The sequence below is a fragment of the Chrysoperla carnea genome, chromosome 3 (genome assembly GCF_905475395.1).
Source record: "Chrysoperla carnea chromosome 3, inChrCarn1.1, whole genome shotgun sequence".
Lineage (NCBI taxonomy): Eukaryota > Metazoa > Arthropoda > Insecta > Neuroptera > Chrysopidae > Chrysoperla > Chrysoperla carnea.
The window spans coordinates 2,032,249-2,059,776 of record NC_058339.1 but is presented as its reverse complement, the minus strand read 5'-3'; the positions used below and the strand labels follow the sequence as shown (position 1 = coordinate 2,059,776).

General features: G+C 31.1%; 1 protein-coding gene across 1 annotated transcript in view; it reads left to right on the top strand.

Moving 5' to 3' along the window:
* LOC123294742 overlaps positions 1 to 27,528 on the top strand; it is a 157,367-nt gene that overhangs the window by 11,814 nt on the left and 118,025 nt on the right. The window contains exons 3-8 of the mRNA XM_044875875.1: positions 6,968 to 7,432; positions 7,487 to 7,859; positions 8,118 to 8,696; positions 8,756 to 9,057; positions 9,122 to 9,766; positions 21,951 to 21,996. Coding sequence (XP_044731810.1) covers positions 6,968 to 7,432; positions 7,487 to 7,859; positions 8,118 to 8,696; positions 8,756 to 9,057; positions 9,122 to 9,766; positions 21,951 to 21,996 — 2,410 coding nt within the window. The remainder of the gene's footprint in view (positions 1 to 6,967; positions 7,433 to 7,486; positions 7,860 to 8,117; positions 8,697 to 8,755; positions 9,058 to 9,121; positions 9,767 to 21,950; positions 21,997 to 27,528) is intronic.

The following is a 27,528-nucleotide window of genomic DNA, read 5'->3' as shown; positions in this document are numbered from 1 at the left end:
TTTTAAATATAGACGATTCGCGTATTCACTAATAATATTGTTTATGTTTTGCAAAGATATATCAGCCTCTGACCAAAGTTGTTACATATTATTAGCGTAAGGATGTTTTTTAACTGCAGTGCCCAATTTTATTTATTTGCCGTTATATCGACGTCATTGTTGGCGAGATAGAAGAGACGGTCTAAATAAATTTTCGGTAACCTACAATTATTTAATTTGAGAACGCTTCTCCAGAATAGAAGGGTGGCGTGGAGAACTTTGACAACGATATGCCGTTGGCCAGTTTCCAGTCGTATGATGTAATTAGGTGTATTGCGGGGCAAGTGAAGTAGTATTTTGAAGAAGCTCGTCTTTACTACTTCGGTTTCATCGAGATATCGCAAACTCCACACTGGTGCACAGTATAAAAGATAATTTGAAACAATGCTATCAAAAAGCTGAGATCTTGCTGGCCATGATACACACTTTGAGCTAGCCTTGAGTTGACATAACTGCACTTGTCGCAATTCTAGCCTTCCGAACAAAATTTGTGCAAGTTTCGGAAAATACCGAGGAACTGGAAAATGTAACTCCAAGATAATTAAATTTGCCGGCAACATCAATTTTATCCGCACCACATTTAAATATTTCGATTTTGTTAATTCTTCCACCCCTTCGAAAGACCACAATTTTTGTCAGAGCAGCTAATAGTCAATTTATTAGTTTGTGCATACTTATTCAAGATCTCCAGCTTCCTGTTTCAGTTATAAGAACTGTGCCCAAAGATTACTAAGTCATCTGCATACAGCAACAGTAACAAATTATTGAAGTCGTCTATTTTGAGACCCAGAGCACCGTGGAAACGAAAAAATGACTCGATATCATTTATGAACATTGATTCAGAGATTCTCCTTGTAGTACACCCTCTTGAAGATGAAAATCTTGTGTGAATTCACCGTTGGCTCTTATCCGGAAGGTTGCGTTATCATAAATCGCTTTGAGAATTTGGATAATTATTGAGCTGACGCCATAACGATACAGCTTATGCCACAACAGTTGTCGGTTGACCGTTTCAAATGCTCGCTTAAAATCAATTAATGCTGCATATACCTTTTTTTGGGTATTGTTAATGTAATTGAACTACTGAATTAAATATAAAAATGTTATCAGTACATCCACGCCCTTTCCTAAACCTTGATTGATTTTCAATTAGAATATAAGCTTCCTCAGCCCAAAGTGTTAAACGTTCAAGAAGTATGTTTGTAAATAGTTTTAAGGTGGTATTGCATAGAGCAATACCCGTATAATTTTCCGGGTTGTTTGGGTCTCCCTTTTTATGAATCATGGTAAGGACAATTTGTGACCATCCCTTGGGAATGTCACCTGTGCTCAACATTTTATTGAACCAGCAGTTCAGATAAAGAATCCAATTTTGGGGCAGATTTTTTAGAAACTCATAAGCCAAGCTATCTGTGCCAGGGGCTTTATTTTCTTTCGCCTTATTGATGCTTTCACATAGTTCATCAAGTGAAATATCACTGTCCAAGTAGGGGTGCCTTGCGTGCAACCTAATTAGTAATAAAAAACACCAGTGATTAATTTAATATAAAATATTATAAGGACATCAAATAAAATTAAACAAATACCAAAAGAAAAATATCAGTATTTAATTTGTAAAGACGTCGTATTTATACCAAAGGATTCACAAAGTCTCTCCTTTTCAAACATTAATTTTTTTCTCACTTTCTCGCTCCACCTTTTAATAATCTTTGTATTTAAAATTTAAGTTGTCCAGCAAAGCGGGTTGTTCACTGCTAGTAAGACAAATTTTTATATAAATATCAATAACGCTCTACAATAAGGCTCTACAAAAAGAGAAATAGACCGAAAATTTTATAGACTCGAGGTGTTGTTGTAATTCACAATTGGTTGAGTTGAATTTCTCGACTATCGAGGAGTTGGTTGGTTTCTGAAGTACACAATATTACTTTTTTTTCGGTCTATTTTTTCCGATTTTTTTTCCCTAAATCAGATTTTTCGTTATGTTGGTTAATAATTTATTTGAGCTCAAAGTTTAATTTTTATATAACTGTCAATATTATCAATTATATTACTTTTTTTGTAAATTGTTTATAATTTATGGTCAATCTAGGCAGTTCATACAGTGAAAGTAACTCTTGATCCTGAATAAGTATCTCAAAAAGTATTCACCACACAACTTAGCGCTAATTGGCAGTTTAATTAGCCGATTAAGAACTGCTTTTCATCATATTTTCAGTAAATTATACCGAAGGTCACCCTTAATACGAATCATCTTATGCTGTTTCCTGATAGTTAGAGTACTTATGTTTGAAGATGAACTAGAGTTGCCTAGTAAATTTGATTTGCACACTGCTAACTTAATAGATTTCACAAAAATAGTGTTATTTGATTCTAAGTTGCACCATACCACATCATGTGATTTCAACTACTATTACCATGTGCACACAATGTGCTGGAACACAGGGTGATTTTGGAATTTAAAAAAAATAAAAGTTGTGCTATAATGTGTCGTCGAGAAAATTGGAAATTTCGGAAAAATAGAGAAATGGCGGCCAAAAATAAAATTTTTCGCCAGCAGGGTGATTTTGTTTTTCCGAAAAAAAAATCGGATAAAATTGTGCTAGAGTTGTGCTGCAATGTGCCGTCGAGAAAATTGAAAAATTCGGAAAAATACAGGAATGGCAGCCAAAAATAGTTTGTATGTCAGCAGGGTGATTTCGTTTTTTCGAAAAAAAAAATTGGATAAAATTGTGCTAGAGTTGTGCTGCAATGTGCCGTCGAGAAAATTGGAAAATTCGGAAAAATACCGAAATGGCTGCCAAAAATATATTGTTTGTCAGCAGGGTGATTTCGTTTTTTCGAAAAAAAAAAATATTGGATAAAATTGTGCTGGGTTTGTGCTACAATATACCGTCGAGAAAATTCGGAAAAATACAGAAATGGCAGCCAAAAATAAAATTTTTTTTGGCGGAACTTAGCAGGGCGATTTTCGAATTTCAAAAAATCTAATGTTGTGCTATAATGTGCTAGAGTTGTGCTACAATGTGCCGTTGAGAAAATTTGAAAATTCGAAAAAATACAGGAATGCCAGCCAAAAGTAAAATTTTTTCAGCGGAACTTGGCAGGGTGATTTTCGAATTTCAAAAAATAAAAAAATGTGCTATAATGTACTAGGGTTGTGCTACAATGTGCCGTTTAAAAAATTTAATTAGCATAAAAATTGCTTAAGTTATAAGTTATAAAATTCATTTTGTCTATAATTGTTACTTTTCTTTGTAATTGTACACTTGTGTAACATATGCATATGTGTCATTACATAATACATAACTTAAATTGGTTCGTACGAGTGCTCGTCCTGGAAATGTATATTTATTCTTTTGAACTAATTCAAAAAAATACGTAAACAACGCTCTCATTTTATACTATTAAATGATTTGTATTTTTGATACATAATATATTTATTTATTGTATCAGTATTTTTTTGCTTTTATTAACAAATCAAAATTTTCTTATTCTTGTTTAGGCATTGTTGTTTTGGGTATTTTTTGCACAACTTTTCTTTTTTTTTAAATTCGAAAATCACCCTGCTAAGTTCCAGCACATGTGCACACATTTGAAAATGCAAACTACTATATATATTATATTATATTTTATGAATATAATATAATATAACAACAACCAAACTATTATATATTATATAAATGCACTAATTAAAATTAAATATATAATTAGAAATGAAATTAAATAATTTACATTTAAATAGTCATTGAATATGCATACAAAATGTATATTGTGTAGCATTCAGTTATTGTATTCAAACGTGAAAATATTCATTTTTGAACTTCAATTAAGTATGAAGTGGATTTTAAAGTGATTTTAAATTATAAACTACAGGCTTATCTTGATTAGCAGACTAAGTAAACAAAATAATAAATAAAGACTTGAGATGAAACAGATAGTTGTTTGGCCGGATACCGGATATTCCGAAAAATACGGGGCCGGAGGGCTGGATATCAGGCTACCCGATATTCGGCCCAGTAGTTCCACTTTTTTCACTTCTCAAGTCAGACTGTTTAGGAGTTCTGAAAAGAAATAGCCCGACAGAAAATCATGATAGAGTATATAAAAAAGTCTAAGGACGAATCTTCTTCTTCTTCTTCTGACAGTAACAGATCATCCCCGTCTTCGTCACCTGCTCACACGTGAAGCTCATGCCACTTTTTGGGAGTTTGTCGATGAAGTAGCAAAGGATAAAAGTAGTGATTGTCACTACAACATCCAATTGCTAACAAGATTGACTTTTTCTTAAAGACATATCGAATCGATCGCAATCACGACTCATACATTTGGTGGTCAATTAATTTGAATAAGTACCCGCAGTTGTCACGATTTGTTAGAATTTATCCTTTCTGCATCTGGCTCCTTTCTGCAGTAGCGTTTACAGTAGAAGGCTATTTTCAGAATCTGGTCGGGTATATGAAGCAAAGCAGAGTCGCCTATTCCAACAAATGCGGAAAATTTGGTATTCACTCACTACAATTTGCTACTTGTTCATTTTTAGTCCTTATTTTATAAAATAATTAATAAAATAATTTTGTCGTATGGTTGATAAAATAAATTTTTGTAAACTCATGAGAATTTCTTGAATTTGACTATCCGCAATTCAGCCGGACACTGAATTACTATCCGATATACGGCCGGATAGGAAAAACAGGCCGGATATGCCGAATAGCGGATAGTTACCGGATATCCGTTTCATCTGTAATAAAGGCTATAACGAAGACAAACTTGACATTTCGAATTTGTTATTCGAATTTATTCGTTTCGATATTTACATTCTTTTTCGTTTGTAGAAATAATTGTGAACCTGACTAACACAGCCAAATCGAAATTTTGGAACTTTTTTTTACACATTTGAAAACGCAATTATTATTTTGTAAAATTTTACGCAAATCAATTGACATTATCAATTTTTTAAATAGATTTTGTTTGTCCAATAAAGCAGTGTCACTATGTTGAAAAAGTCAACTTTAACTGTACGTCCCTCTAACATTCACTCGGAGAAAGTCTATACAATGGTATGTTTAGATCCAATCTACATATATGTCTATATATAAATTAACGTTTCTAAGGTCTTTTAAGGATGTCTAATGTTTTTTAAGGATGTTTCCGACAAAAATTAAAATTAATTATCTAGATCGGGACTATTGTGCGGCTACTGTCAAATTTATAAGGCGATATAAGGTCGCAATATTAACTACTTGTTACCTTCTTTTCAGATTTTATTAAACATAGTCGGGTTTTGTTAATTTTTTTACTTATTTATTTTACTTAGACTTTTTAGCGTGCTGGCACTAAAATCACCCTGCTATTATACTATACTAAAAGTTTTTAAGCCAATTTATTATTCCTAATTAAATTTAAACGTATAAGTAGAAGAGTCACAGCGGTCCTGGCGCAGTTTGACCTCAAGTAACCCCGTTTTGATGGTACACTTTTCAAAAAAGGGCAAACCTAGGTGAATGTTGGAAACCTCGGAAGTTGGAGGGGATTGATGACGTCATTGACCAATAGTAAATCAAGATGGCGTTGGGAGGTGTGGTGGGGCGTGGCTGACAGAGCGTTAGTGTGTTTCTTGGCGGAAGTGGGGCTTAAAGTGGTGGGCGTGGTTTTGGAAGTGGGGGTTAAAGGGGGTTAAAGGGGGGGCGGGAATTGGACGTTAGATGAGATAATCGAGCCCACTTTCAGCCCAGTTGGATGGTACACTTTTCCAAAAAAGGGCAAACCTCGGTTGAATGCGAAGTTGGAGGGGGGACGTCATTGACCAATAGTAGCGCTGTAAAAATCAAGATGGCGTCGGGAGGTGTGGTGGGGGAAGGAATGGCTGCCTAAGCATTGATGACGTCATTGGCTTTGACCAATAGTGGCGGAGAGTGAACGGGGGCGGGACGTTGACATTAGTCAACAATTTTCAAGAATATGTTAATTTGACCTTGAAAAATATTGTAATTTGACACTTTATACATGATAAAATTCAAGATACGTGACCGGATGTTAATATTTTTTTTTTATTGAATTAGCAATGTAATATGACACTTGAAATTTACATAATAAAAATACATGTTCAAACTTGTTTGAATGGACTTTGATCTTAAAATAATTTTACACGTGTCAGCTATTCTCAAGAATATGTTAATTTGACCTTGAAAAATATGATATCATCATCTTGTAACAAGTTCAAACTTGTTTGAAATAATTTTACATGTGTCAAAACACGTGACCGGATGTTAATATTTTTTTTTATTGAATTAGCAATGTAATATGACACTTGAAATTTACATAATAAAAATACATGTTCAAACTTGTTTGAATGGACTTTGATCTTAAAATAATTTTACACGTGTCAGCTATTTTCAATAATATGTTAATTTGACCTTGAAAAATATGATATCATCATCCTGCTACAAGTTCAAACTTGTTTGAACATGTTCAAACTTGTTTGAACATGTTTAAACTTGTCTGAATTCCAAGAAAAAATAATTAGTTTGAATTACGATTATAAAAATATCAAATTACAACTTTTTTAGTGGTGGGGATAATGCTATAAAAAGTGATGTACGTAGCTGTTGAAGTATCTCTTTTGAAATTCACCTTTGCTTCAGTTAGTTTTTTCCGCATATATTTTTTACGTTATTTTTATTATTATTATTATTATTATTATTATTATTATTATTATTATTATTATTATTATTATTTTTTTTTTTTTGTTTTGGTATTCTAAACTTAGTCTATATATTTTATACAAAAAACAAATATTACTCAGTTGTAAGTTAACTTTAGTGTTGAACGTTCGGTAACGTATATTTTGCTTAGTATTTGAAAATATAACGGTAAGTGTAAAATTTTTTAAATATTATTGTGAAACTTAAATATAATTTTTTGAAAGATGGACACCTACGAACGAAATGTTATGCAGACGCTAAACGTGGTACCTCAAGGTGGTAGCACTGATATGATGAAGAAAGTGGAGAGAGCGTTGAGGCTCATCAAGACGGTGGAGGAAGCTGAGCGATGGATGATACTTAATAAGCAGAACATCCGCTTATTCAAAAAGATGTTGATGTTAAAGAAAGAAAATCCTCTGCGTCTTGAAGCTAATATTGGACTTTGTAAATCATACCAGCGGCAACTTCACCGACTGCGATTAGATTTAGTTAAGCAAGGTGGTGGTGTCACCAAAAAACAAAATCGACATCTAATCTGGGAGACAATTGAAACCCACCACCAGGGCAGGGTGAAGACTGGTATGATTACCAATTTGGATTATAAAGATCCAAATATATTTTTCAACCGGGCATTTCCAATGTTTAGAAGACACGTTCGGCGTGAGCTAGTGAATCATCCCCTCAAGGTAAGTAAAATTTAAGATTTATAATTTAAATAGTCTAATGAGATTTTATTTCAGGTGTATATTATGTTCACGGGCAATTTCATTAAGCCCAGCACCAAAGAGGAGGATTTGAAAACTTTTATAACGTCGGCTAAGGAAATGTATCTGACAACGGACATGCAGGAGTGGTACATTGATCATGTCAAAAACTATTTGTTGAAAAAATTGGAAGAATTCCAGGAACGCGATAGCGGTTGGGCTCTTGACATGATCATAAATATTCGAGTCCACATGAATAAGTACTCTCCGATCACAGCTGGAACATTTTGCGAACTACCATCTGCAATTAAATGTAGAAAAGCTGTGATTAATGTCCGGAATGATGACCAACATTGCTTTTTATGGTCGATAATGTCAGCACTTTACCCGGTTGAAAAGGATCCTCAACGTTTAACTAAGTACCAGCACTATAAATATCATTTAAAATTTGATGGATTAAAGTTTCCCATGTCTCTGGATCAAATTAATAAATTTGAAAAGATGAACCCGCATTTATCGATTAACGTGTACGGCTACAAAGATACGTTTCTACATGGTTTGGAAATTTTCCCTGTACGCGTTAGTTCGAACACTGCGGGGCAGAAAATTCATCTATTGGCTGTGGAGAATGGGAACAGTCACCACTTTTGCTGGATAAAAAATTTAGCAAAGTTGGCTCGATCGGGTGTAACAAAATTCGAGCATAAAATTTATTTATGTGATCGATGTCTCAACTATTTTGCTACAGAAGGCAAACTCCAACAGCATTCAGTAAATTGTGGTGAAAAAGAAGCGGTGCGGGTACGAATGCCTGAAACTGATGACGAGCGGTTCGTTGAGTTCAAAGATTTCAACAGCAAGGAACGTGTTGAGTATATGGTGTACGCTGACTTTGAGGCACTATTGGTACCACAACATCATGAAGACATGGAAATGGATCATGGGTCTTATACAAAAAATATTCAAAAACATGTACCCTACAGTGTAGGTTACTATGTTCATTGTACCCATGATCCCAACCAATCGTTTTATAAGGCATACCGTGGTGCTGATTGTGTCAAGTGGTTTGTTCATGAACTGGAACAAGTAGCGTACTCATTAGAGCAAAAAATAAAACACGTTAAACCAATGTATCCGCTCACCGTCGAACAAGAACTGGATTTTATGTCAGCAGAGAAGTGTCACATTTGTGGTAAAGATTTCGTATCCAATTCCATACGTGTTCGCGACCATTCACATCGCACAGGTAATGCAGGTTATTTATTATTTTTTAATTTCATCTAATTTTATATTAATCTATTTTAGGTATCTACCGTGGAGCAGCACACCAATTTTGTAATCTGCATTATCAAGATTCAAGGGTGATACCTGTTGTGATGCACAACTTAAGTGGATACGATTCGCATTTTATTATTGAAGCTCTGCTGACGGAAATCGACGGTCAAGTTGATGTGTTGCCCATCAACAAAGAAAAGTACATCAGTTTCACAAAGCACGTCTCGGACATTCAATTAAGATTCATTGATTCCTTCCGATTTCTCGCAGACAAGTTGGAAAATCTGGCCTCATATTTAGATAATGATAAAAAATCCATTTTACATAAAGAGGTAAATGATAAAAAATAATTAATTTTTAATACAGGGTTGTAATTTGTTTTTTAATTTTTTATAGGTCAGTAATGATGAACAATTTCAATTGCTAACGAGAAAAGGTGTATTTCCATATGAATACATGAGTAGCTGGGCACGTCTCCAAGAGACAAAATTACCACCAAAGGAGGCGTTCTACAGTGTGTTAACAGATGAACACATAACGGATGAGGATTATAACCATGCGATACAGGTATGGAACACATTCAATTTACATACACTAGGTGATTATTCAGACCTGTATATGAAAACTGATGTGTTACTACTTGCGGATATTTTTGAAAATTTCCGTAACACTTGTATTCATAGCTATAGTCTCGATCCTAGTCACTATTACACACTTCCTGGCTATACGTGGAGCGCCATGTTGAAATACACCAATATCAAATTGGAATTGTTCACGGATATTGATGACTTGTTGTTTATCGAGAAAGGAATCAGAGGCGGTGTAAGTCAATGTTCTAATCGCTATGCTAAGGCAAACAATAAGTACATGGAAGAGGGGTATGATAAAACTCAAGAAGATGTCTACCTTATGTATTACGATGTGGTGAACCTATATGGTGCAGCAATGTGTGGATACCTACCAACAGGAAATTTTAAGTGGGTTGACACACCAAACATCGAGGATGTTGCAGATGATTCACCAGTCGGGTACATTTTAGAAGTAGACCTTGAAATACCCCAACATCTACATGATAACTTTAGCGATTTACCGCCATGTCCGGAGACAACGAAACCACCTGGATCAAAACAAAAATATCTTCTGTCAACCCTTTACAATAAGACCAACTATGTCGTGCACTACAGGAATTTAAAACTGTATACACAACTCGGTGTTAAGGTAACAAAATACCACCGTGTGTTACAATTCGATCAATCTGCATGGTTGAAACCATATATTGATTTCAATACCGAGATGCGCAAGAACGCCTCAAATGAGTTTGAAAAAGCATTATTCAAACTCATGATTAATGCCATCTTCGGTAAAACCATGGAGAATGTGAGGAAACATCGGGTTGTGTACATACGAAAAAATTGGGATGGAAAACATGGTGTGAAGAAATTAATTGCCAACCCCAATTTTCACAGTATGATGGTGCTCGACAATGACGTCAGTATTGTTGAAATGAAAAAATCACAGATACGTTTCAACAAGCCCATCTACATAGGCTTCACAATTTTAGACATATCGAAAACGTTTGTGTATGACTTCCACTACAACTACATGTACCAACGGTACAACCCCACAAATGTCAGGTTATTATACACAGACACCGATAGTCTAATTTATAGCGTGAGAAATACTGACGTCTATGAGGTCATGAAACAGGATATTAATCGTTTTGATACGGCTGACTATGCACCCGACAACATCTATGGTATGCCACTACGTAATAAGAAAGTCAAGGGTTTAATGTCCGATGAAAATAATGGTGATGTTATGCTAGAATTTGTCGGATTACGTAGCAAAATGTATGCTATTCGGGTGCAAAATAAAAAAGAGACTAAACGATCCAAGGGTCTCAAGAAGTCAGCTATCCGAAAACTTACTTTTGAGGACTATAAGCGGTGTTTGCTTGAGAACCGTAACTTTTACCGTGTTCAGCAAAGCATCCAATCCAAGCGACACCGCTTACATACCATCAAACAGCAGAAAGTGGGCTTATCACCATTTGACCAAAAACGATACATTACTCACAATTCATGTGAAACAAAACCATGGGGCCACTATAGCATTATTTGTTGAGTGTAAGTATTTTATATTTTATGTTTTTAATATTTAGCTAATTTTTGCTGTTGTTTCAGAAATGTGTCCTGCTGTTGTGATGATCCTCAAAGTGGTTCGGTATTGTGATAGGTGTACAAACAATTGATAGAGTAGTGCGCATGAACAATTGATAGAGTAGTGGTGGGGGTGTCAAAAAAACTGATAGTTAGGTAGAATTATTGTAGAAAACAATTTAGTGTTAGTTTAAACATACAAAATGCAAGACTTTGGTAATCATAATAGTGATAACAACTGTATTGTTAATATGATTAAAGATAATTGTAGTTTAAGTACTTTAAACAATGTGTTAACAAAGTATTTTAAAACATTAGTTAATATGGCAATTAAATGTGGTCGACCGGAAACTTTAAACTACCTTATTGATAAGGTAGAACAAATGGACTTAGAAGTGAAATTTTCCCCATCATCAGACGATGAAGACAAACAAATTTGGAACTGGATTTTTAAAAAATATCCACTCTGGACAAAAAGATGGAATTGTAGGACTATCCATTTTTGAACAATCTTACTACAGTGTATTTACATCAGACGAGTTATCCGACTATGTTCAAGTGAAAGAAATAATTGAAAATTATCTTATGAAGAAAGATGATGATGATGACAATGGACACTTTTCAGAATAATAATTATAATGTATTTTCGATAATTTATAAATATATATTTTTAAAATATTATTATAATACAACTCTGTTTTTATATGTTATAGATAAAATTTTACAATAAAAATAATATTTTTACAATGTGATATGTTTTATTTTTTTTTATAAAACACAAATATGTTCACAAAAACGGTCCACTATAACAAATTTTTTATTGTTACAAGTATGTTCATAAAAACGTTCCACTATAAAAGAAGACTTTTTTTATCAATATATGAATCGTGTAAAGAGTCGAACCCTAACCACCGGACTTTAACTTTGGATCCATGTTTAGCTAAGACCTTTTCCACTAAATAAATGTTTGGATCGTGAACTTTTTGTAATTCTTCAGCATAGAAACCACCCTTTATATCTTCGTTGCTGTTATCCTTCAATAAGTATACAGGTCTGTATCTAACCAGGTCTCTTTCTAAACAGGTCTGTATCTAAACAGGTCTCTTTCTAAACAGGTCTCTTTCTAAACAGGTCTGTTTCTAAACAGGTCTCTTTCTAAACAGGTCTGTTTCTAAACAGGTCTCTTTCTAAACAGGTCTGTTTCTAAACAGGTCTCTTTCTAAACAGGTCTGTATCTAAACAGGTCTCTTTCTAAACAGGTCTCTTTCTAAACAGGTCTCTTTCTAAACAGGTCTGTTTCTAAACAGGTCTCTTTCTAAACAGGTCTGTATCTAAACAGGTCTCTTTCTAAACAGGTCTCTTTCTAAACAGGTCTGTTTCTAAACAGGTCTGTATCTAAACAGGTCTCTTTCTAAACAGGTCTCTTTCTAAACAGGTCTGTTTCTAAACAGGTCTCTTTCTAAACAGGTCTGTTTCTAAACAGGTCTCTTTCTAAACAGGTCTGTTTCTAAACAGGTCTCTTTCTAAACAGGTCTGTATCTAAACAGGTCTCTTTCTAAACAGGTCTGTTTCTAAACAGGTCAAAACCAGTATTAAACAGGTCAAAACCAGTATTAAACACTTTTTTGAACCTAGTATTGAAAACTTATGAAAAAAAAAAAAAAAAATAAAAAAAAAATAAAAAATAAAAAATATTGATTCCAATAGTGATCGTAATATAATAATTGATAAATTAAGAAGACTACATTCTACAAACATCAGAAGAGAAATACTATCTATAATCCATTACTTGAGGAAAACAAATATAATTAAATAACAAGTTTATAATAACTTTATCAAAAATTAAAAAGCCGGAGTAAAATCGGTGAAAGCCGGAGTAAAATCGGCGAAAGTCGGAGTAAAATCGGTGAAAACTGGAGTAAAACCGGAGTAAAATCGGCGAAAGTCGGAGTAAAATCGGTGAAAGCCGGAGTAAAACCGGAGTAAAATCGGCGAAAGTCGGAGTAAAATCGGTGAAAACTGGAGTAAAACCGGAGTAAAATCGGCGAAAGTCGGAGTAAAATCGGTGAAAGCCGGAGTAAAACCGGAGTAAAATCGGCGAAAGTCGGAGCAAAATCGGTGAAAGCCGGAGTAAAACCGGAGTAAAATCAGCGAAAGTCGGAGTAAAATCGGTGAAAACCGGAGTAAATTCGGCGAAAGTCGGAGCAAAATCAGTGAAAACCTGTTTAATACTGGTCTGTATCTGTTTAATACTGGTCTGTAGCTGTTTAATACTGGTTTTGACCTGTTTAATACTGGTCTGTTTAGAAAGAGGTCTGGTTTTCAAATCTAACAAGCATCATCAATCAACCCATATAATATGCTCTTTATATTGAATATAATAAATGAACTTGTACTATAGATTAGATAAAAAAATTTTATTTTAAAAAATTATAATTTTATATTAAAACAAAATACATAATCATCTAATTTTTTAATATTAATTTATATGATCTTTTAGGTAGGGTGTCACACATAAAAACACTACAAAAATACGGAATTTTAAATTGTTTAGCATACGCATGTAGATCTGTATCGTAAAGTGCTCTGGGTTGTATTGAAATTTTAGTCTTAGTTACATTGCATTTTCATAAACAACAACCCGCTCTGAGTGTTTATTCCCAGAAAATACAGACACACAAACATATCATGGTCCTCTATTTTCAGATTCACTACGAACAATAATATGTGGCCCTAGTGGTTGTGGTAAAACCAATGTTATGTTGAATTTAATTTAAGATGAAAATGGTTTACACTTTGAAAACATTTATGTGTACAGTAAATCTGTTTACTAACCGAAATATCAATTACTAGAAGAGACTTTAAAATTAGTGGAAGGGGTTGGCTATTTTTCCACTTAGTGATACTAGTGAAATTCCTAGTCTGAATGAAGCTCGATAAAAAAGTCTTTTCATTTTTGATGATGTGAGCTGTCATTCACAACAGAGAAGTAGAGAATACTTTAGTATGGGTCGTCATCGAAAAATTGATTGTTTCTACCTATGTCAGAGCTACGCATGTGTTCCAAAGCATAACATAAGGGACAATGTTAATTGCTTGGTGTTATTCAAAACGGACGAAATGAATCTAAAACACATATTCTACGATCATGTTGGCTCTGATATGAATTTTCAAAAATTTCATGATTTATATCGACATTGTTGGAGTTCACCAAATGGATTTGTTGTAATAATGAAAAATTTCTCTATGAATGCAGGTCGTTATAGGAATGGATTTGATGAATTCATTGAACTGTAGTGTCACCCAATACTTTATGTGAATAAACATATTTTTTTTTTTTTTTTTTTTTTTTTTTTTGATCTAATTATTTCTTTTATTTATAAACTGCAATCATGCAAAAAATCATCTTGAGAAAGAATTTATTCAGGATTGTGTTAGAAATTCGACGCACCAATATATATACAGGGTATTCTGTTATTAACTACACACCGCCTTTTATGATGTAATTTGTTTTTTTACTAGGAATCTAATGTTTTCTAGGAAAAATATAATAAAAAAATGATATAATCCAATTGAAATCAGTCCCTTCTTTAGTTTAATATTATTATCTACTGATTATCATTGGCTGCTGGTTATCGAATCATAGTCAGTGAATGAACAAATTTATCAATTTTTACCATAACTGTAGCGCCCAAACCAGGCCTCAAATCCAAAATTGGTAAATGACTTTTTCCTTCGTTTTATGAGCTTATTCCGTAGGCTGACGATCTACAGTTAATAACAGAATACCCTGTATATATATTGGTGTATCGAATTTCTAACACAATCCTGAATAAATTCTTTCTCAAGATGACTTTTGTAGGATTGCATTTATTTTAATATAAATAGAGTTATTTTTTCTGGTTAAACATAAAAGTTAATTTTTTACAATGGAGAAAGTTCAAATGTATCACCAAATTTATTATTTAGTGTCAACAAGTATGTTTAAAATTTTATTGTTAACTAATAAATTATTAATTATAATTTTTTGTGTTTTTAAGTGCAAATTCAAACGGCAATACAAGTTGTGCAGGTGTACATCAATGGGGGTATAATCCACGAGTGTGGATTATACCAAATAATATATTACTTAACATTTAGTAAGTCTTAATTGTTTTTTTCTTAAGATAATTTATTAATGAGTTTTTATTATTTTAGAACCGCATAATTATATCAACATACTCTTAGAACTTATTACATATTTAATCGAAGACAGCATGTGGGGAATAATGTGAAGTGAGTACTTTATATGTTCAATTTTATTTTAAAATTTCTAATGTTTTTTATTTTTATTTTTCAGGTTAATATTTATGATATATTAATTAATATTTATATTTTATATTTTTGTATTGTTTTTATAATACATGACATTATTACACAGACATTTTTTTTTTTATTTAAATAAAACCTTCTTACATTACATTACATTTAAAATATTACATCTGTTGCATACATAATTATTCAAAATAATTATCATCTGGACCATTAGAATTATTCTATGAGATAAATTCATTTGGTTGATTAGGCTCTAGTTGTTCAACATTGGGTTAAACAGGTCTGTATCTAGGATATGTAAATTTAGAACAGCGTCATGGTTTTCATTCATGGACACCGGAAATATTCACCAATCGCGAGGTGAAACATCCCAATTACAAACCTAAGAACATGTTTACTGAATGACTACAACAACGATGATATAAAGGGCTGTTTCTATGCGGTTGCTAAGAATTACAAAAAGTTCACAATCCAAAGTGGACCGCTTTTGTGAACATATTTGTGTTTTGAAAAAGGAGATGTATTTTTTAATTGTATTATAAATATTTAAAAATAAAAATACATAGATTTTATAAAATGATTTTTTTATTCTGAAATTTCTGATGTATTTAACACAAAACAAACACTTATTTAGTGGAAAAGGTCTTAGCTAAACATGGATCTAACGTTAAAGTCAGGTGGTTAGGGTTCGACTCTTTACATGATTCATATATTGATAAAAAAAGTCTCCTTTTATAGTGGAAAGTTTTTGTGAACATACTTGTAACAAAAAAAAATTTTGTCATAGTGGACCGCTTTTGTGAACATATTTGTGTTTTAAAAAAGGAAATGTATTTTTTAATATGAATATATATATTAGACTAGGTTCATGAAATTTTATTGAAGCAATTTTTAACTAACACAAAACAATATAAAAATATTGTTGTAATACAAATGTTTTTGATTCATGTTTATTACTCAAAATTACTTGATGGTGCGAATATAATTAGCACAAACAAGGTGTATTTATAACCTGAAAATAAGGTGGTGAGGTCATTTCATAGATAAAACAAAACGATGATTAATTAAATTATCCAAATGGATTTGTTGTAATAATGAAAAATTTCTCTATGAATGCAGGTCGTTATAGGAATGGATTTGATGAATTTATTGAACTGTAGTGTCACCAATACTTTGTGTGTTTTTTCAGATTCATAATATATAAATATTTAAAAATAAAAATACATAGATTTTATAAAATGATTTTTTATTCTGAAATTTCTGATGTATTTAACACAAAACAAACACTTATTTAGTGGAAAAGGTCTTAGCTAAACATGGATCTAACGTTAAAGTCAGGTGGTTAGGGTTCGACTCTTTACATGATTCATATATTGATAAAAAAAGTCTCCTTTTATAGTGGAAAGTTTTTGTGAACATACTTGTAACAAAAAAAAATTTTTGTCATAGTGGACCGCTTTTGTGAACATATTTGTGTTTTAAAAAAGGAAATGTATTTTTTAATATGAATATATATATTAGACTAGGTTCATGAAATTTTATTGAAGCAATTTTTAACTAACACAAAACAATATAAAAATATTGTTGTAATACAAATGTTTTTTGATTCATGTTTATTACTCAAAATTACTTGATGGTGCGAATATAATTAGCACAAACAAGGTGTATTTATAACCTGAAAATAAGGTGGTGAGGTCATTTCATAGATAAAACAAAACGATGATTAATTAAATTATCCAAATGGATTTGTTGTAATAATGAAAAATTTCTCTATGAATGCAGGTCGTTATAGGAATGGATTTGATGAATTTATTGAACTGTAGTGTCACCAATACTTTGTGTGTTTTTTCAGATTCATAATATATAAATATTTAAAAATAAAAATACATAGATTTTATAAAATGATTTTTTATTCTGAAATTTCTGATGTATTTAACACAAAACAAACACTTATTTAGTGGAAAAGGTCTTAGCTAAACATGGATCTAACGTTAAAGTCAGGTGGTTAGGGTTCGACTCTTTACATGATTCATATATTGATAAAAAAAGTCTCCTTTTATAGTGGAAAGTTTTTGTGAACATACTTGTAACAAAAAAAAATTTTTGTCATAGTGGACCGCTTTTGTGAACATATTTGTGTTTTAAAAAAGGAAATGTATTTTTTAATATGAATATATATATTAGACTAGGTTCATGAAATTTTATTGAAGCAATTTTTAACTAACACAAAACAATATAAAAATATTGTTGTAATACAAATGTTTTTTGATTCATGTTTATTACTCAAAATTACTTGATGGTGCGAATATAATTAGCACAAACAAGGTGTATTTATAACCTGAAAATAAGGTGGTGAGGTCATTTCATAGATAAAACAAAACGATGATTAATTAAATTATCCAAATGGATTTGTTGTAATAATGAAAAATTTCTCTATGAATGCAGGTCGTTATAGGAATGGATTTGATGAATTTATTGAACTGTAGTGTCACCAATACTTTGTGTGTTTTTTCAGATTCATAATAATAATTTTTTTCTGTAAATTTTTTTTAAAATGTAAATTTTAATCATTAATAAAAAAAAAAAAAAAAAAAAAATATTTATAAGATTTTTATTAAATAAAACCTTTATTCTAATCTCATAACACGTGTAAAATTATTTTAAGATCTAATGCGATTCAAACAAGTTTAAACATGTTCAAACAAGTTTGAATATGTATTTTTATTCAAACAAGTTTGAACTTGTAACAGGATGATGATATCATATTTTTCAAGGTCAAATCTATTTCAACATATTTTTGAGAATAGCTGACACGTGTAAAATTATTTTAAGATCAAAGTCCATTCAAACAAGTTTGAACATGTATTTTTATTATGTAAATTTCAAGTGTCATATTACATTGCTTAATCATAAAAAAATATTAATATCCGGTCACGTGTTTTGACACATGTAAAATTATTTCAAACAAGTTTGAACTTGTTACAAGATGATGATATCATTGTTTTTTGATTCATGTTTATTACTCAAAATTACTTGATGGTGCGAATATAATTAGCACAAACAAGGTGTATTTATAACCTGAAAATAAGGTGGTGAGGTCATTTCATAGATAAAACAAAACGATGATTAATTAAATTATCCAAATGGATTTGTTGTAATAATGAAAAATTTCTCTATGAATGCAGGTCGTTATAGGAATGGATTTGATGAATTTATTGAACTGTAGTGTCACCAATACTTTGTGTGTTTTTTCAGATTCATAATAATAATTTTTTTCTGTAAATTTTTTTTAAAATGTAAATTTTAATCATTAATAAAAAAAAAAAAAAAAAAAAAAAAAAATATTTATAAGATTTTTATTAAATAAAACCTTTATTCTAATCTCATAACACGTGTAAAATTATTTTAAGATCTAATGCGATTCAAACAAGTTTAAACATGTTCAAACAAGTTTGAATATGTATTTTTATTCAAACAAGTTTGAACTTGTAACAGGATGATGATATCATATTTTTCAAGGTCAAATCTATTTCAACATATTTTTGAGAATAGCTGACACGTGTAAAATTATTTTAAGATCAAAGTCCATTCAAACAAGTTTGAACATGTATTTTTATTATGTAAATTTCAAGTGTCATATTACATTGCTTAATCATAAAAAAATATTAATATCCGGTCACGTGTTTTGACACATGTAAAATTATTTCAAACAAGTTTGAACTTGTTACAAGATGATGATATCATATTTTTCAAGGTCAAATTAACATATTCTTGAAAATTGCTGACACGTGTAAAATTATTTTAAGATCAAAGTCCATTCAAACAAGTTTGAACATGTATTTTTATTATGTAAATTTCAAGTGTCATATTACATTGCTTAATCATAAAAAAATATTAACATCCGGTCACGTGTTTTGACACATGTAAAATTATTTCAAACAAGTTTGAACTTGTTACAAGATGATGATATCATATTTTTCAAGGTCAAATTAACATATTCTTGAAAATTGCTGACACGTGTAAAATTATTTTAAGATCAAAGTCCATTCAAACAAGTTTGAACATGTATTTTTATTATGTAAATTTCAAGTGTCATATTACAATGCTGACTCAATAAAAAAAAATATTAACATCCGGTCACGTATCTTGAATTTTATCATGTATAAAGTGTCAAATTACAATATTTTTCAAGGTCAAATTAACATATTCTTGAAAATTGCTGACTAATGTCAACGTCCCGCCCCCCGTTCACTCTCCGCCACTATTGGTCAAAGCCAATGACGTCATCAATGCTTAGGCAGCCATTATTCCCCAACACCACACCTCCCGACTCCATCTTGATTTACTATTGGCCAATGCCGAGGTTTCCAACATTCACCTAGGTTTGCCCTTACGCCCCGCCCCCTGTTCACTCTCCGCCACTATTGGTTAAAGCCAACCCCCCCGTTTAGCCATTCCTCACCCCACCACACCTCCCAACGCCATCTTGATTTTTACAGCGCTACTATTGGTCAAAGCCAATGACGTCATCAATGCTTAGGCAGCCATTATTCCCCAACACCACACCTCCCGACGCCATCTTGATTTACTATTGGTCAATGACGTCATCTATCCCCTCCAACTTCCGAGGTTTCCAACATTCACCTAGGTTTGCCCTTTTTTGAAAAGTGTACCATCAAAACGGGGTTACTTGAGGTCAAACTGCGCCAGGACCGCTGTGACTCTTCTACTCGTATAACTATATATATAATATATAACGTATATATATATATATATATATATATATATATATATATATATATATATATATATATATATACGTTTATACTATATATATTTGCAATCCCCTTTGAATTATTTTCATTTTGGTAAGGTATTTACTCAATAAGTTTGGTTAATTTTTTTAGTAATGTATTACTGTTTCGCTAAAACAGTCTGTCATGTTTTTTTATGAAACACCTATCCAAGGTTCTTAAGCCGAGTATATCGTTATCTTAATTGTCGAAATCCATCGAGTCGTTTGGAAGATACGAGATAACAAAGAAATTAACAAATATACATACAAGAAACTAATATAAGTGTGCATGATCACATACATTAAGGAGTATGCAAGGATTGGATAATACTAGGGATTTCAATGAAACTTTATAAATACATTTTTGGATTACCAACGTTTCCAAAAATCACAAGAAAGTCCTAGGTCACCGGGCTTTTTAGTATAATTTTATCGTTTAAAGTTGGCTGAAAAAATGATGAATTATATAGGTTATACTTTTCAATTGAATATTTCTATATCAAAAAATCTAGAATGTGATAAAAAACAAGAATGTCTAAAATAGTTAGACAATCTTGTAGTTTATATCATAAAAATATAAGGTTGTCGATGATATAAAAAATTTTATTTTAATTATGAGTTCATCGAAGATCCATCATTTGATGAACAAGGACGACTATAGCTAGAGTGTTGATGATTGAAGAGCTATATCTATATTATCAAATTTATAAGCATCACAAATTTATAAGCATACAATATTTTATACATTTTTGTAGTTATGTGGTATTTTAAAGCCAAAAATAGCTCACTATTCCACTACAAAGCATCTCTTTGGTTTAAATGTATGTACCGTGCAATAAACCATTCACTTTTTTTTATAATACTGTAGGTTTACGATCACCTTAAACAACAATCTGAAACTGCCTATACATTATAAAGCTCTCTTCAGAAGGTCAAAGGTCGCAAATTGCGGAGGCGACGAGTTCCATGGCCGAAAATATAAACCGATTAAAATTTTAACATAAATTTTACATAAATAAATAAAAATGAATATTTTTATGACGGAAACACTAAAAATATTATGTATCAAAAAATAATTGAACAAACATATTTTACAACCAAACGCTCTTTTACTTTATGTGGCTTGAAAGTGCAAGGAAATAGTCATATACATGACAATTTTACAAATATTTAACCAGAAATTAAGGGAACTTATAAAAATTCTTATACAGAGTGTTCTGTTATTGACTGCAGATCGTCGGCCTACAGAATAAGCTCATAAAGACGAAGGAAAAAGTCATTTACCAATTTTGGATTTGAGTCCTAGTTTGGGCGCTACAGGTATGGCAAAAATTGATACATTTGTTCATTCACGGACTATGATTCGATAACCAGCAGCCAATGATAATCAGTAGATATTAGTATATTTCATTCAATAATATTAAACTAAATAAAGGATATGAACTGATTTCAATTGGATTATATCATTTTGTTTACGTTAAATTAAAACAACGCCTTTTATGACGTAATTTGTTTTTTACTAAGAATCTAATGTTTTCTTGGAAAAATATAATAAAAATAAAAAAAGTAGGATTTGACCAAATCAATCAAATACTTTTTTAAATGTTTTTTTCAAAATGATATAATCCAATTAAAATCAGTTCATATCCTTTATTTAGTTTAATATTATTGAATGAAATATACTAATATCTACTGATTATCATTGGCTGTTGGTTATCGAATCATAGTCAGTGAATGAACAAATTTATCAATTTTTGCGATACCTGTAGCGCCCAAACTAGGGCTCAAATTCAAAATTGGTAAATGACTTTTTCCTTCGTCTTTATGAGCTTATTCTGTAGGCCGACGATCTGCAGTCAATAACAGAACACCCTGTATATGTACTAATTTTAGTTTATTTGACGGAATTTAACTTGATTTAACTAGATAATAATAGCTCATAATTTATTTGTTACAGATTCATACCGTAGAAATTGGTTCAATCAAGTTAGAAATATCAAACGGTAAGTTTAGCAACATTAAGTTTAAATGGAATTGAAACATTATAGATATACGATATCATTTCATATTAACTAAAACAAGTGAAAACAAACAATTGACTGAACTAATAGTTGTGATCCACTGCTCATACACACAAATACAATACGTCTATACACACTTACATACAATACGTATTTACATACTATAGTCTGATTCACATGTACGATTTTTTCTAACTTTTTTGTATATTCTCCGAAAATTGCGAAATAGGTGTCATTCGATTCGTAATTTTATATAGAAAGTTTACTGAAAAATCCGCTATGGCGCTGAAAAAAATTGCAAAAGTTATAAGCAATTAAGTGAAAAATAAAATAGGGTGCTCAGTTTGTTTGGAATAAGTCAAAAAATATTGAAAATTTTCAAAATCTGAAAAAAGATCCAAAAAGATGAAGAAATTTCCTAAAATAAAGTTCCAACTGCCGGAATTGTATCTCTAATATTTATAACTTTTACAGAGCCCTGAAAATAGTTCAAAATACGGCAAGTCTCTCGCGCTCGTTCTGTCTCTGAGACCTACTAACAAAAAAATTATTTAAACATATAAAAAATGAATATTAAGAAATAAAAAAATTAATGTAGTATTGAAATACATGAATAAACAATAATCCGTGGTTTAAAAATTTTTATCCCAATTTTTCCATTAGTTATGTAATTGTTAACTAACAATTGTTTCTATACAGAATGTTAACATTAAATCTGCGATAATTATAAAACTAACATCCCAGAATAATTGTCCCACTGTTTATATCTACATCGACGTGTTCTCATTCAAAACAATAAGCACAACAGGTCAAAAGTTATTAAGGATGGATAGCTGCCATCTACTGCGTAGTCTATCTTGAGAACCAATTTCATTTTTAAACTTGAGTTGTTTTATCTAGGCCAACTTTTTGAACTTTAAAGTGTGTTTTCGAGCCTAATAGTTCAATTTAATTGATGTATTATGTTTATGAAGGTATTTTTAATAGGCTTAAAAATAAATTGCCGTTTTCAAATTTTAAAATTTTGATTTTTCAATTTGTTATTAACATTTGAAAATTAACAAATGAAAAAAAGAAATGAAAAAAATTTTTTTTTTAAATTTTGGAATTGTTTTATTTTTCTATGGCTAAAAGCTACATAAAAATAATTTTTTCAATTTTTTTACCATTGTTGTTAAAAAATTGTTATAAACAAATACATTGTTTATGAGTAAATCGAAATTTTTTTTTTTTGCAATATGTTCATTAACACATATTATGATTAAAAAAAAAAAAAAAAAAAAGATTCTTAAAAAAATTTATTTGTTGCTTAAAAATGCGTTTGTTAATTAACAATCTTTTTTAGCTACTAATTATTCAATTAAGGAACCGTTTAAACTCTAAAAATTATAAATTCTATTTTTCTTCCGGATTAAATTAAAAAATTTTTTTTATTAATTTTTCATTTGTTTATTAAATAAATAATTTGTTATTAACAATTTTTTTTATCTGTTATTTTTTTTTATATACTTTATTTTATAATAAAAATAGACATTCGTGCTTTTTTACAAAAAAAAATTTGTGTACTATTTTTTTTTTTGAATTTTTAATATTAATATTCTATCAAACTTGCCTTTTTCAGCCGATCTGTGGCTTTTATTATTACAATAACTTTTAAAAAAATACTAGAGTTAAAACATTGTCTTTGGGCTTATATTGTTAATTATTTAATAATAAATAATAAAGACCTGAAGCATAATTGTCGTATCTGGAATAGGTTAAAAGTTATTGTAATAATAAAAGCCTATTAAGAATACCTTCATGGAGGGAAAAAAATTCTGGAATCTTAGTTTAATAATTATCGCAGATTTAATGTTAACATTCTGTATAGAAACAATTGTAAGTTAACAATTACATAACTAATGGAAAAATTGTGATAAAAATTTTTAAACCACGGATTATTGTTTATTCATGTATCTCAAAACTACATTAATTTTTTTATTTCTTAATATCCATATTTTATATGTTTAAATAATTTTTTTTTGTTATTAGGTCTCAGTGACAGAACGCGCGCGAGAGCCAGACTTGCCGTATTTTGAGCTATTCTCAGGGCTCTGTAGAAGTTATAAATATTAGAGATACAATTCCGGCAGTTGGAACTTTATTTTAAGAAATTTCTTCATCTTTTTGGATATTTTTTCAGATTTTGAATATTTTTTGACTTATTCCAAAAAAACTGAGCACCCTATTTTATTTTTCACTTAATTGTTTATAGCTTTTGCAATTTTTTTTAGCGCCATATCGGATTTTTCAGTAAACTTTCTACATAAAATAACGAATCGAATGACACCTATTTCGCAATTTTCAGAGAATATACAAAAAAGTTAGAAAAAATCGTACATGTGAACTAGACTACTATATGTTCGTAACCTAATTCTCGCCTTCATATTTTTTAATACTTTTTAACGCAATGTTTCATAATAGTTTATTGTTTCTTCGGGCGTTCTATAAACAATAAAATACATACATTCAGGATAATACTGTAGGTTTACGATCACCTTAAACAACAATCTGAAACTGCCTATACATTATAAAGCTCTCTTCAGAAGGTCAAAGGTCGCAAATTGCGGAGGCGACGAGTTCCATGGCCGAAAATATAAACCGATTAAAATTTTAACATAAATTTTACATAAATAAATAAAAATGAATATTTTTATGACGGAAACACTAAAAATATTATGTATCAAAAAATAATTGAACAAACATATTTTACAACCAAACGCTCTTTTACTTTATGTGGCTTGAAAGTGCAAGGAAATAGTCATATACATGACAATTTTACAAATATTTAACCAGAAATTAAGGGAACTTATAAAAATTCTTATACAGGGTGTTCTGTTATTGACTGCAGATCGTCGGTCTACAGAATAAGCTCATAAAGACGAAGGAAAAAGTCATTTACCAATTTTGGATTTGAGTCCTAGTTTGGGCGCTACAGGTATGGCAAAAATTGATACATTTGTTCATTCACGGACTATGATTCGATAACCAGCAGCCAATGATAATCAGTAGATATTAGTATATTTCATTCAATAATATTAAACTAAATAAAGGATATGAACTGATTTCAATTGGATTATATCATTTTGAAAAAAGATTTTAAAAAGTTTGTTTACGTTAAATTAAAACAACGCCTTTTATGACGTAATTTGTTTTTTACTAAGAATCTAATGTTTATTTTTAATGTATTTTTTGACTTATTCCAAAAAAACTGAGCACCCTATTTTATTTTTACTTAATTGTTTATAGCTTTTGCAATTTTTTTTAGCGCCATATCGGATTTTTCAGTAAACTTTCTACATAAAATAACGAATCGAATGACACCTATTTCGCAATTTTCAGAGAATATACAAAAAAGTTAGAAAAAATCGTACATGTGAACTAGACTACTATATGTTCGTAACCTAATTCTCGCCTTCATATTTTTTAATACTTTTTAACGCAATGTTTCATAATAGTTTATTGTTTCTTCGGGCGTTCTATAAACAATAAAATACATACATGTTAGCAGATAAAAATAATAGTACAACATAAACAGTATTAAATTTCATACATACCAAAATATATAATATTAACATATATAAAAAAATTCCAGCGGGGCCCTCGGTCCCTGCACCCCGCAGGAGATTTGCCCCTTGCAACCTCCAGGAAGGCTTTACCCCCTGCACCCCCGATGACGTTAAAACTATATAATGATAAGTGATAATAATGACAATTACAATTTTTCATTCGGTACAAAAAACGACTTGAGCGATTTTGATCAAAATATAATTAGGTCTAAGTTACATAATTATGCGTTAAATGAAACTCCCATGTCAATATCATCATTTGTGCTCGAGATACGCGAGGCGAAAATTGTATCCGAACATACATACATACATACATACATACATGTGCACACACGGACATGCTTTTAAAAACCATACTATTCGTCTCTAAAGGCCTTGAAACGTGGAGATATGTCAAAATTTTCAATTTGCAAAATCGGACCCATTACAATAACTATCCCACTGGGAAGTTAACAAAGCACATTTTTAAAGCACACAGTTTAATTTAAGTTTGATGTTTTACTTCTGATTTAAAAAAAACTTATATTTAGCAAAAATATAAATTCGAATCAATTAAATTGAACTATTAGGCTCGAAAACACACTTTAAAGTTCAAAAGTTGGCCTAGATAAAACAACTCAAGTTTAAAAATGAAATTGGTTCTCAAGATAGACTACGCAGGAGATGGCAGCTATCCATCCTTAATAACTTTTGACCTGGTGTGCTTATTGTTTTGAATGAGAACACGTCGATATAGATATAAACAGTGAAGTTCAGTTCCCTATCCTCTCAATCCCTTATTTTCCCCCCTAAAAGAATGAATTTTCATGAAAAAGTGATATAGCACACTTCCGTCTCAAAGCATGAGCTGAAATATCAATTTTTACATTTCTAACTTCAAAAATAATTATTTTCTTTCTACCGTTTTTAAACACGTTAGGCGATTCAATAAAATACGAAACATGTCTTTCATCAATAATGTTAAAGAATGCTTATGCAAAATTTGAAGTAGGTTGAATTGGGTTAGAATCATGTTGTCCCATACAAACTTTGACTCCTTTGGGTCTAGAATTTCGGAAATTTTATCATACAAGGAACACATGGAACGTCATACAAGGAACTCACCCTCCAAATTTCAGGTATCTACGATTAGCGGTTTAGGCTGTGTGTTGATCCGTCAATCAGTCATTCAGGACAAAGCATTTTATATGTATAGATACAATTATAATAACAAACAATAATAATAATAATAATAATAATAATAATAATAATAATAATAATAATAATAATAATAATAATAATAATAATAATACGTGGTTCGCGGAAGGACGAACAGTTTTGATTCCCAAGAAAGGAGACCTTTCAGTTCCGAGCAATTATCGCCCGATTACATGTCTCAATACCGTGTACAAAGCGTTCACCTCCATTCTTAATGAACGCATACTCACAACCATAGAACCGGTTTGGCAGATGATATACGAGCAACGCGGCTCCAAACGAGGTATATCAGGTTGCAAAGATAATCTTCTTGTTGACAGATGTATCTGTCAAGACGCCCGTCAGTATCAACGCGACCTGAGTATGGCCTGGGTGGATTATAGGAAAGCATTTGACACTACCTCTCACCAACTCATATTGGTGCTGCTCAAATGTTTGAAAATTCACCCCGATATCATCAGATGCATCGAAGAGCTGTTACCTTTGTGGAAGACCAAATTTACCATTAGATGTGGTAAACGTACTGTCTCAACAGATCTGGTAACGTATAAGCGTGGTGTCTATCAAGGCGACAGCCTAAGCCCGCTTTTATTCTGCATCTTCCTTATGCCCCTTTCCTTGCGCTTGCGAGAAGAAACTGGTTACCGTTGTGGTCCCCCGACAGATAGGAAGCATCAGGTAACTCATCTATTCTATATGGATGACCTGA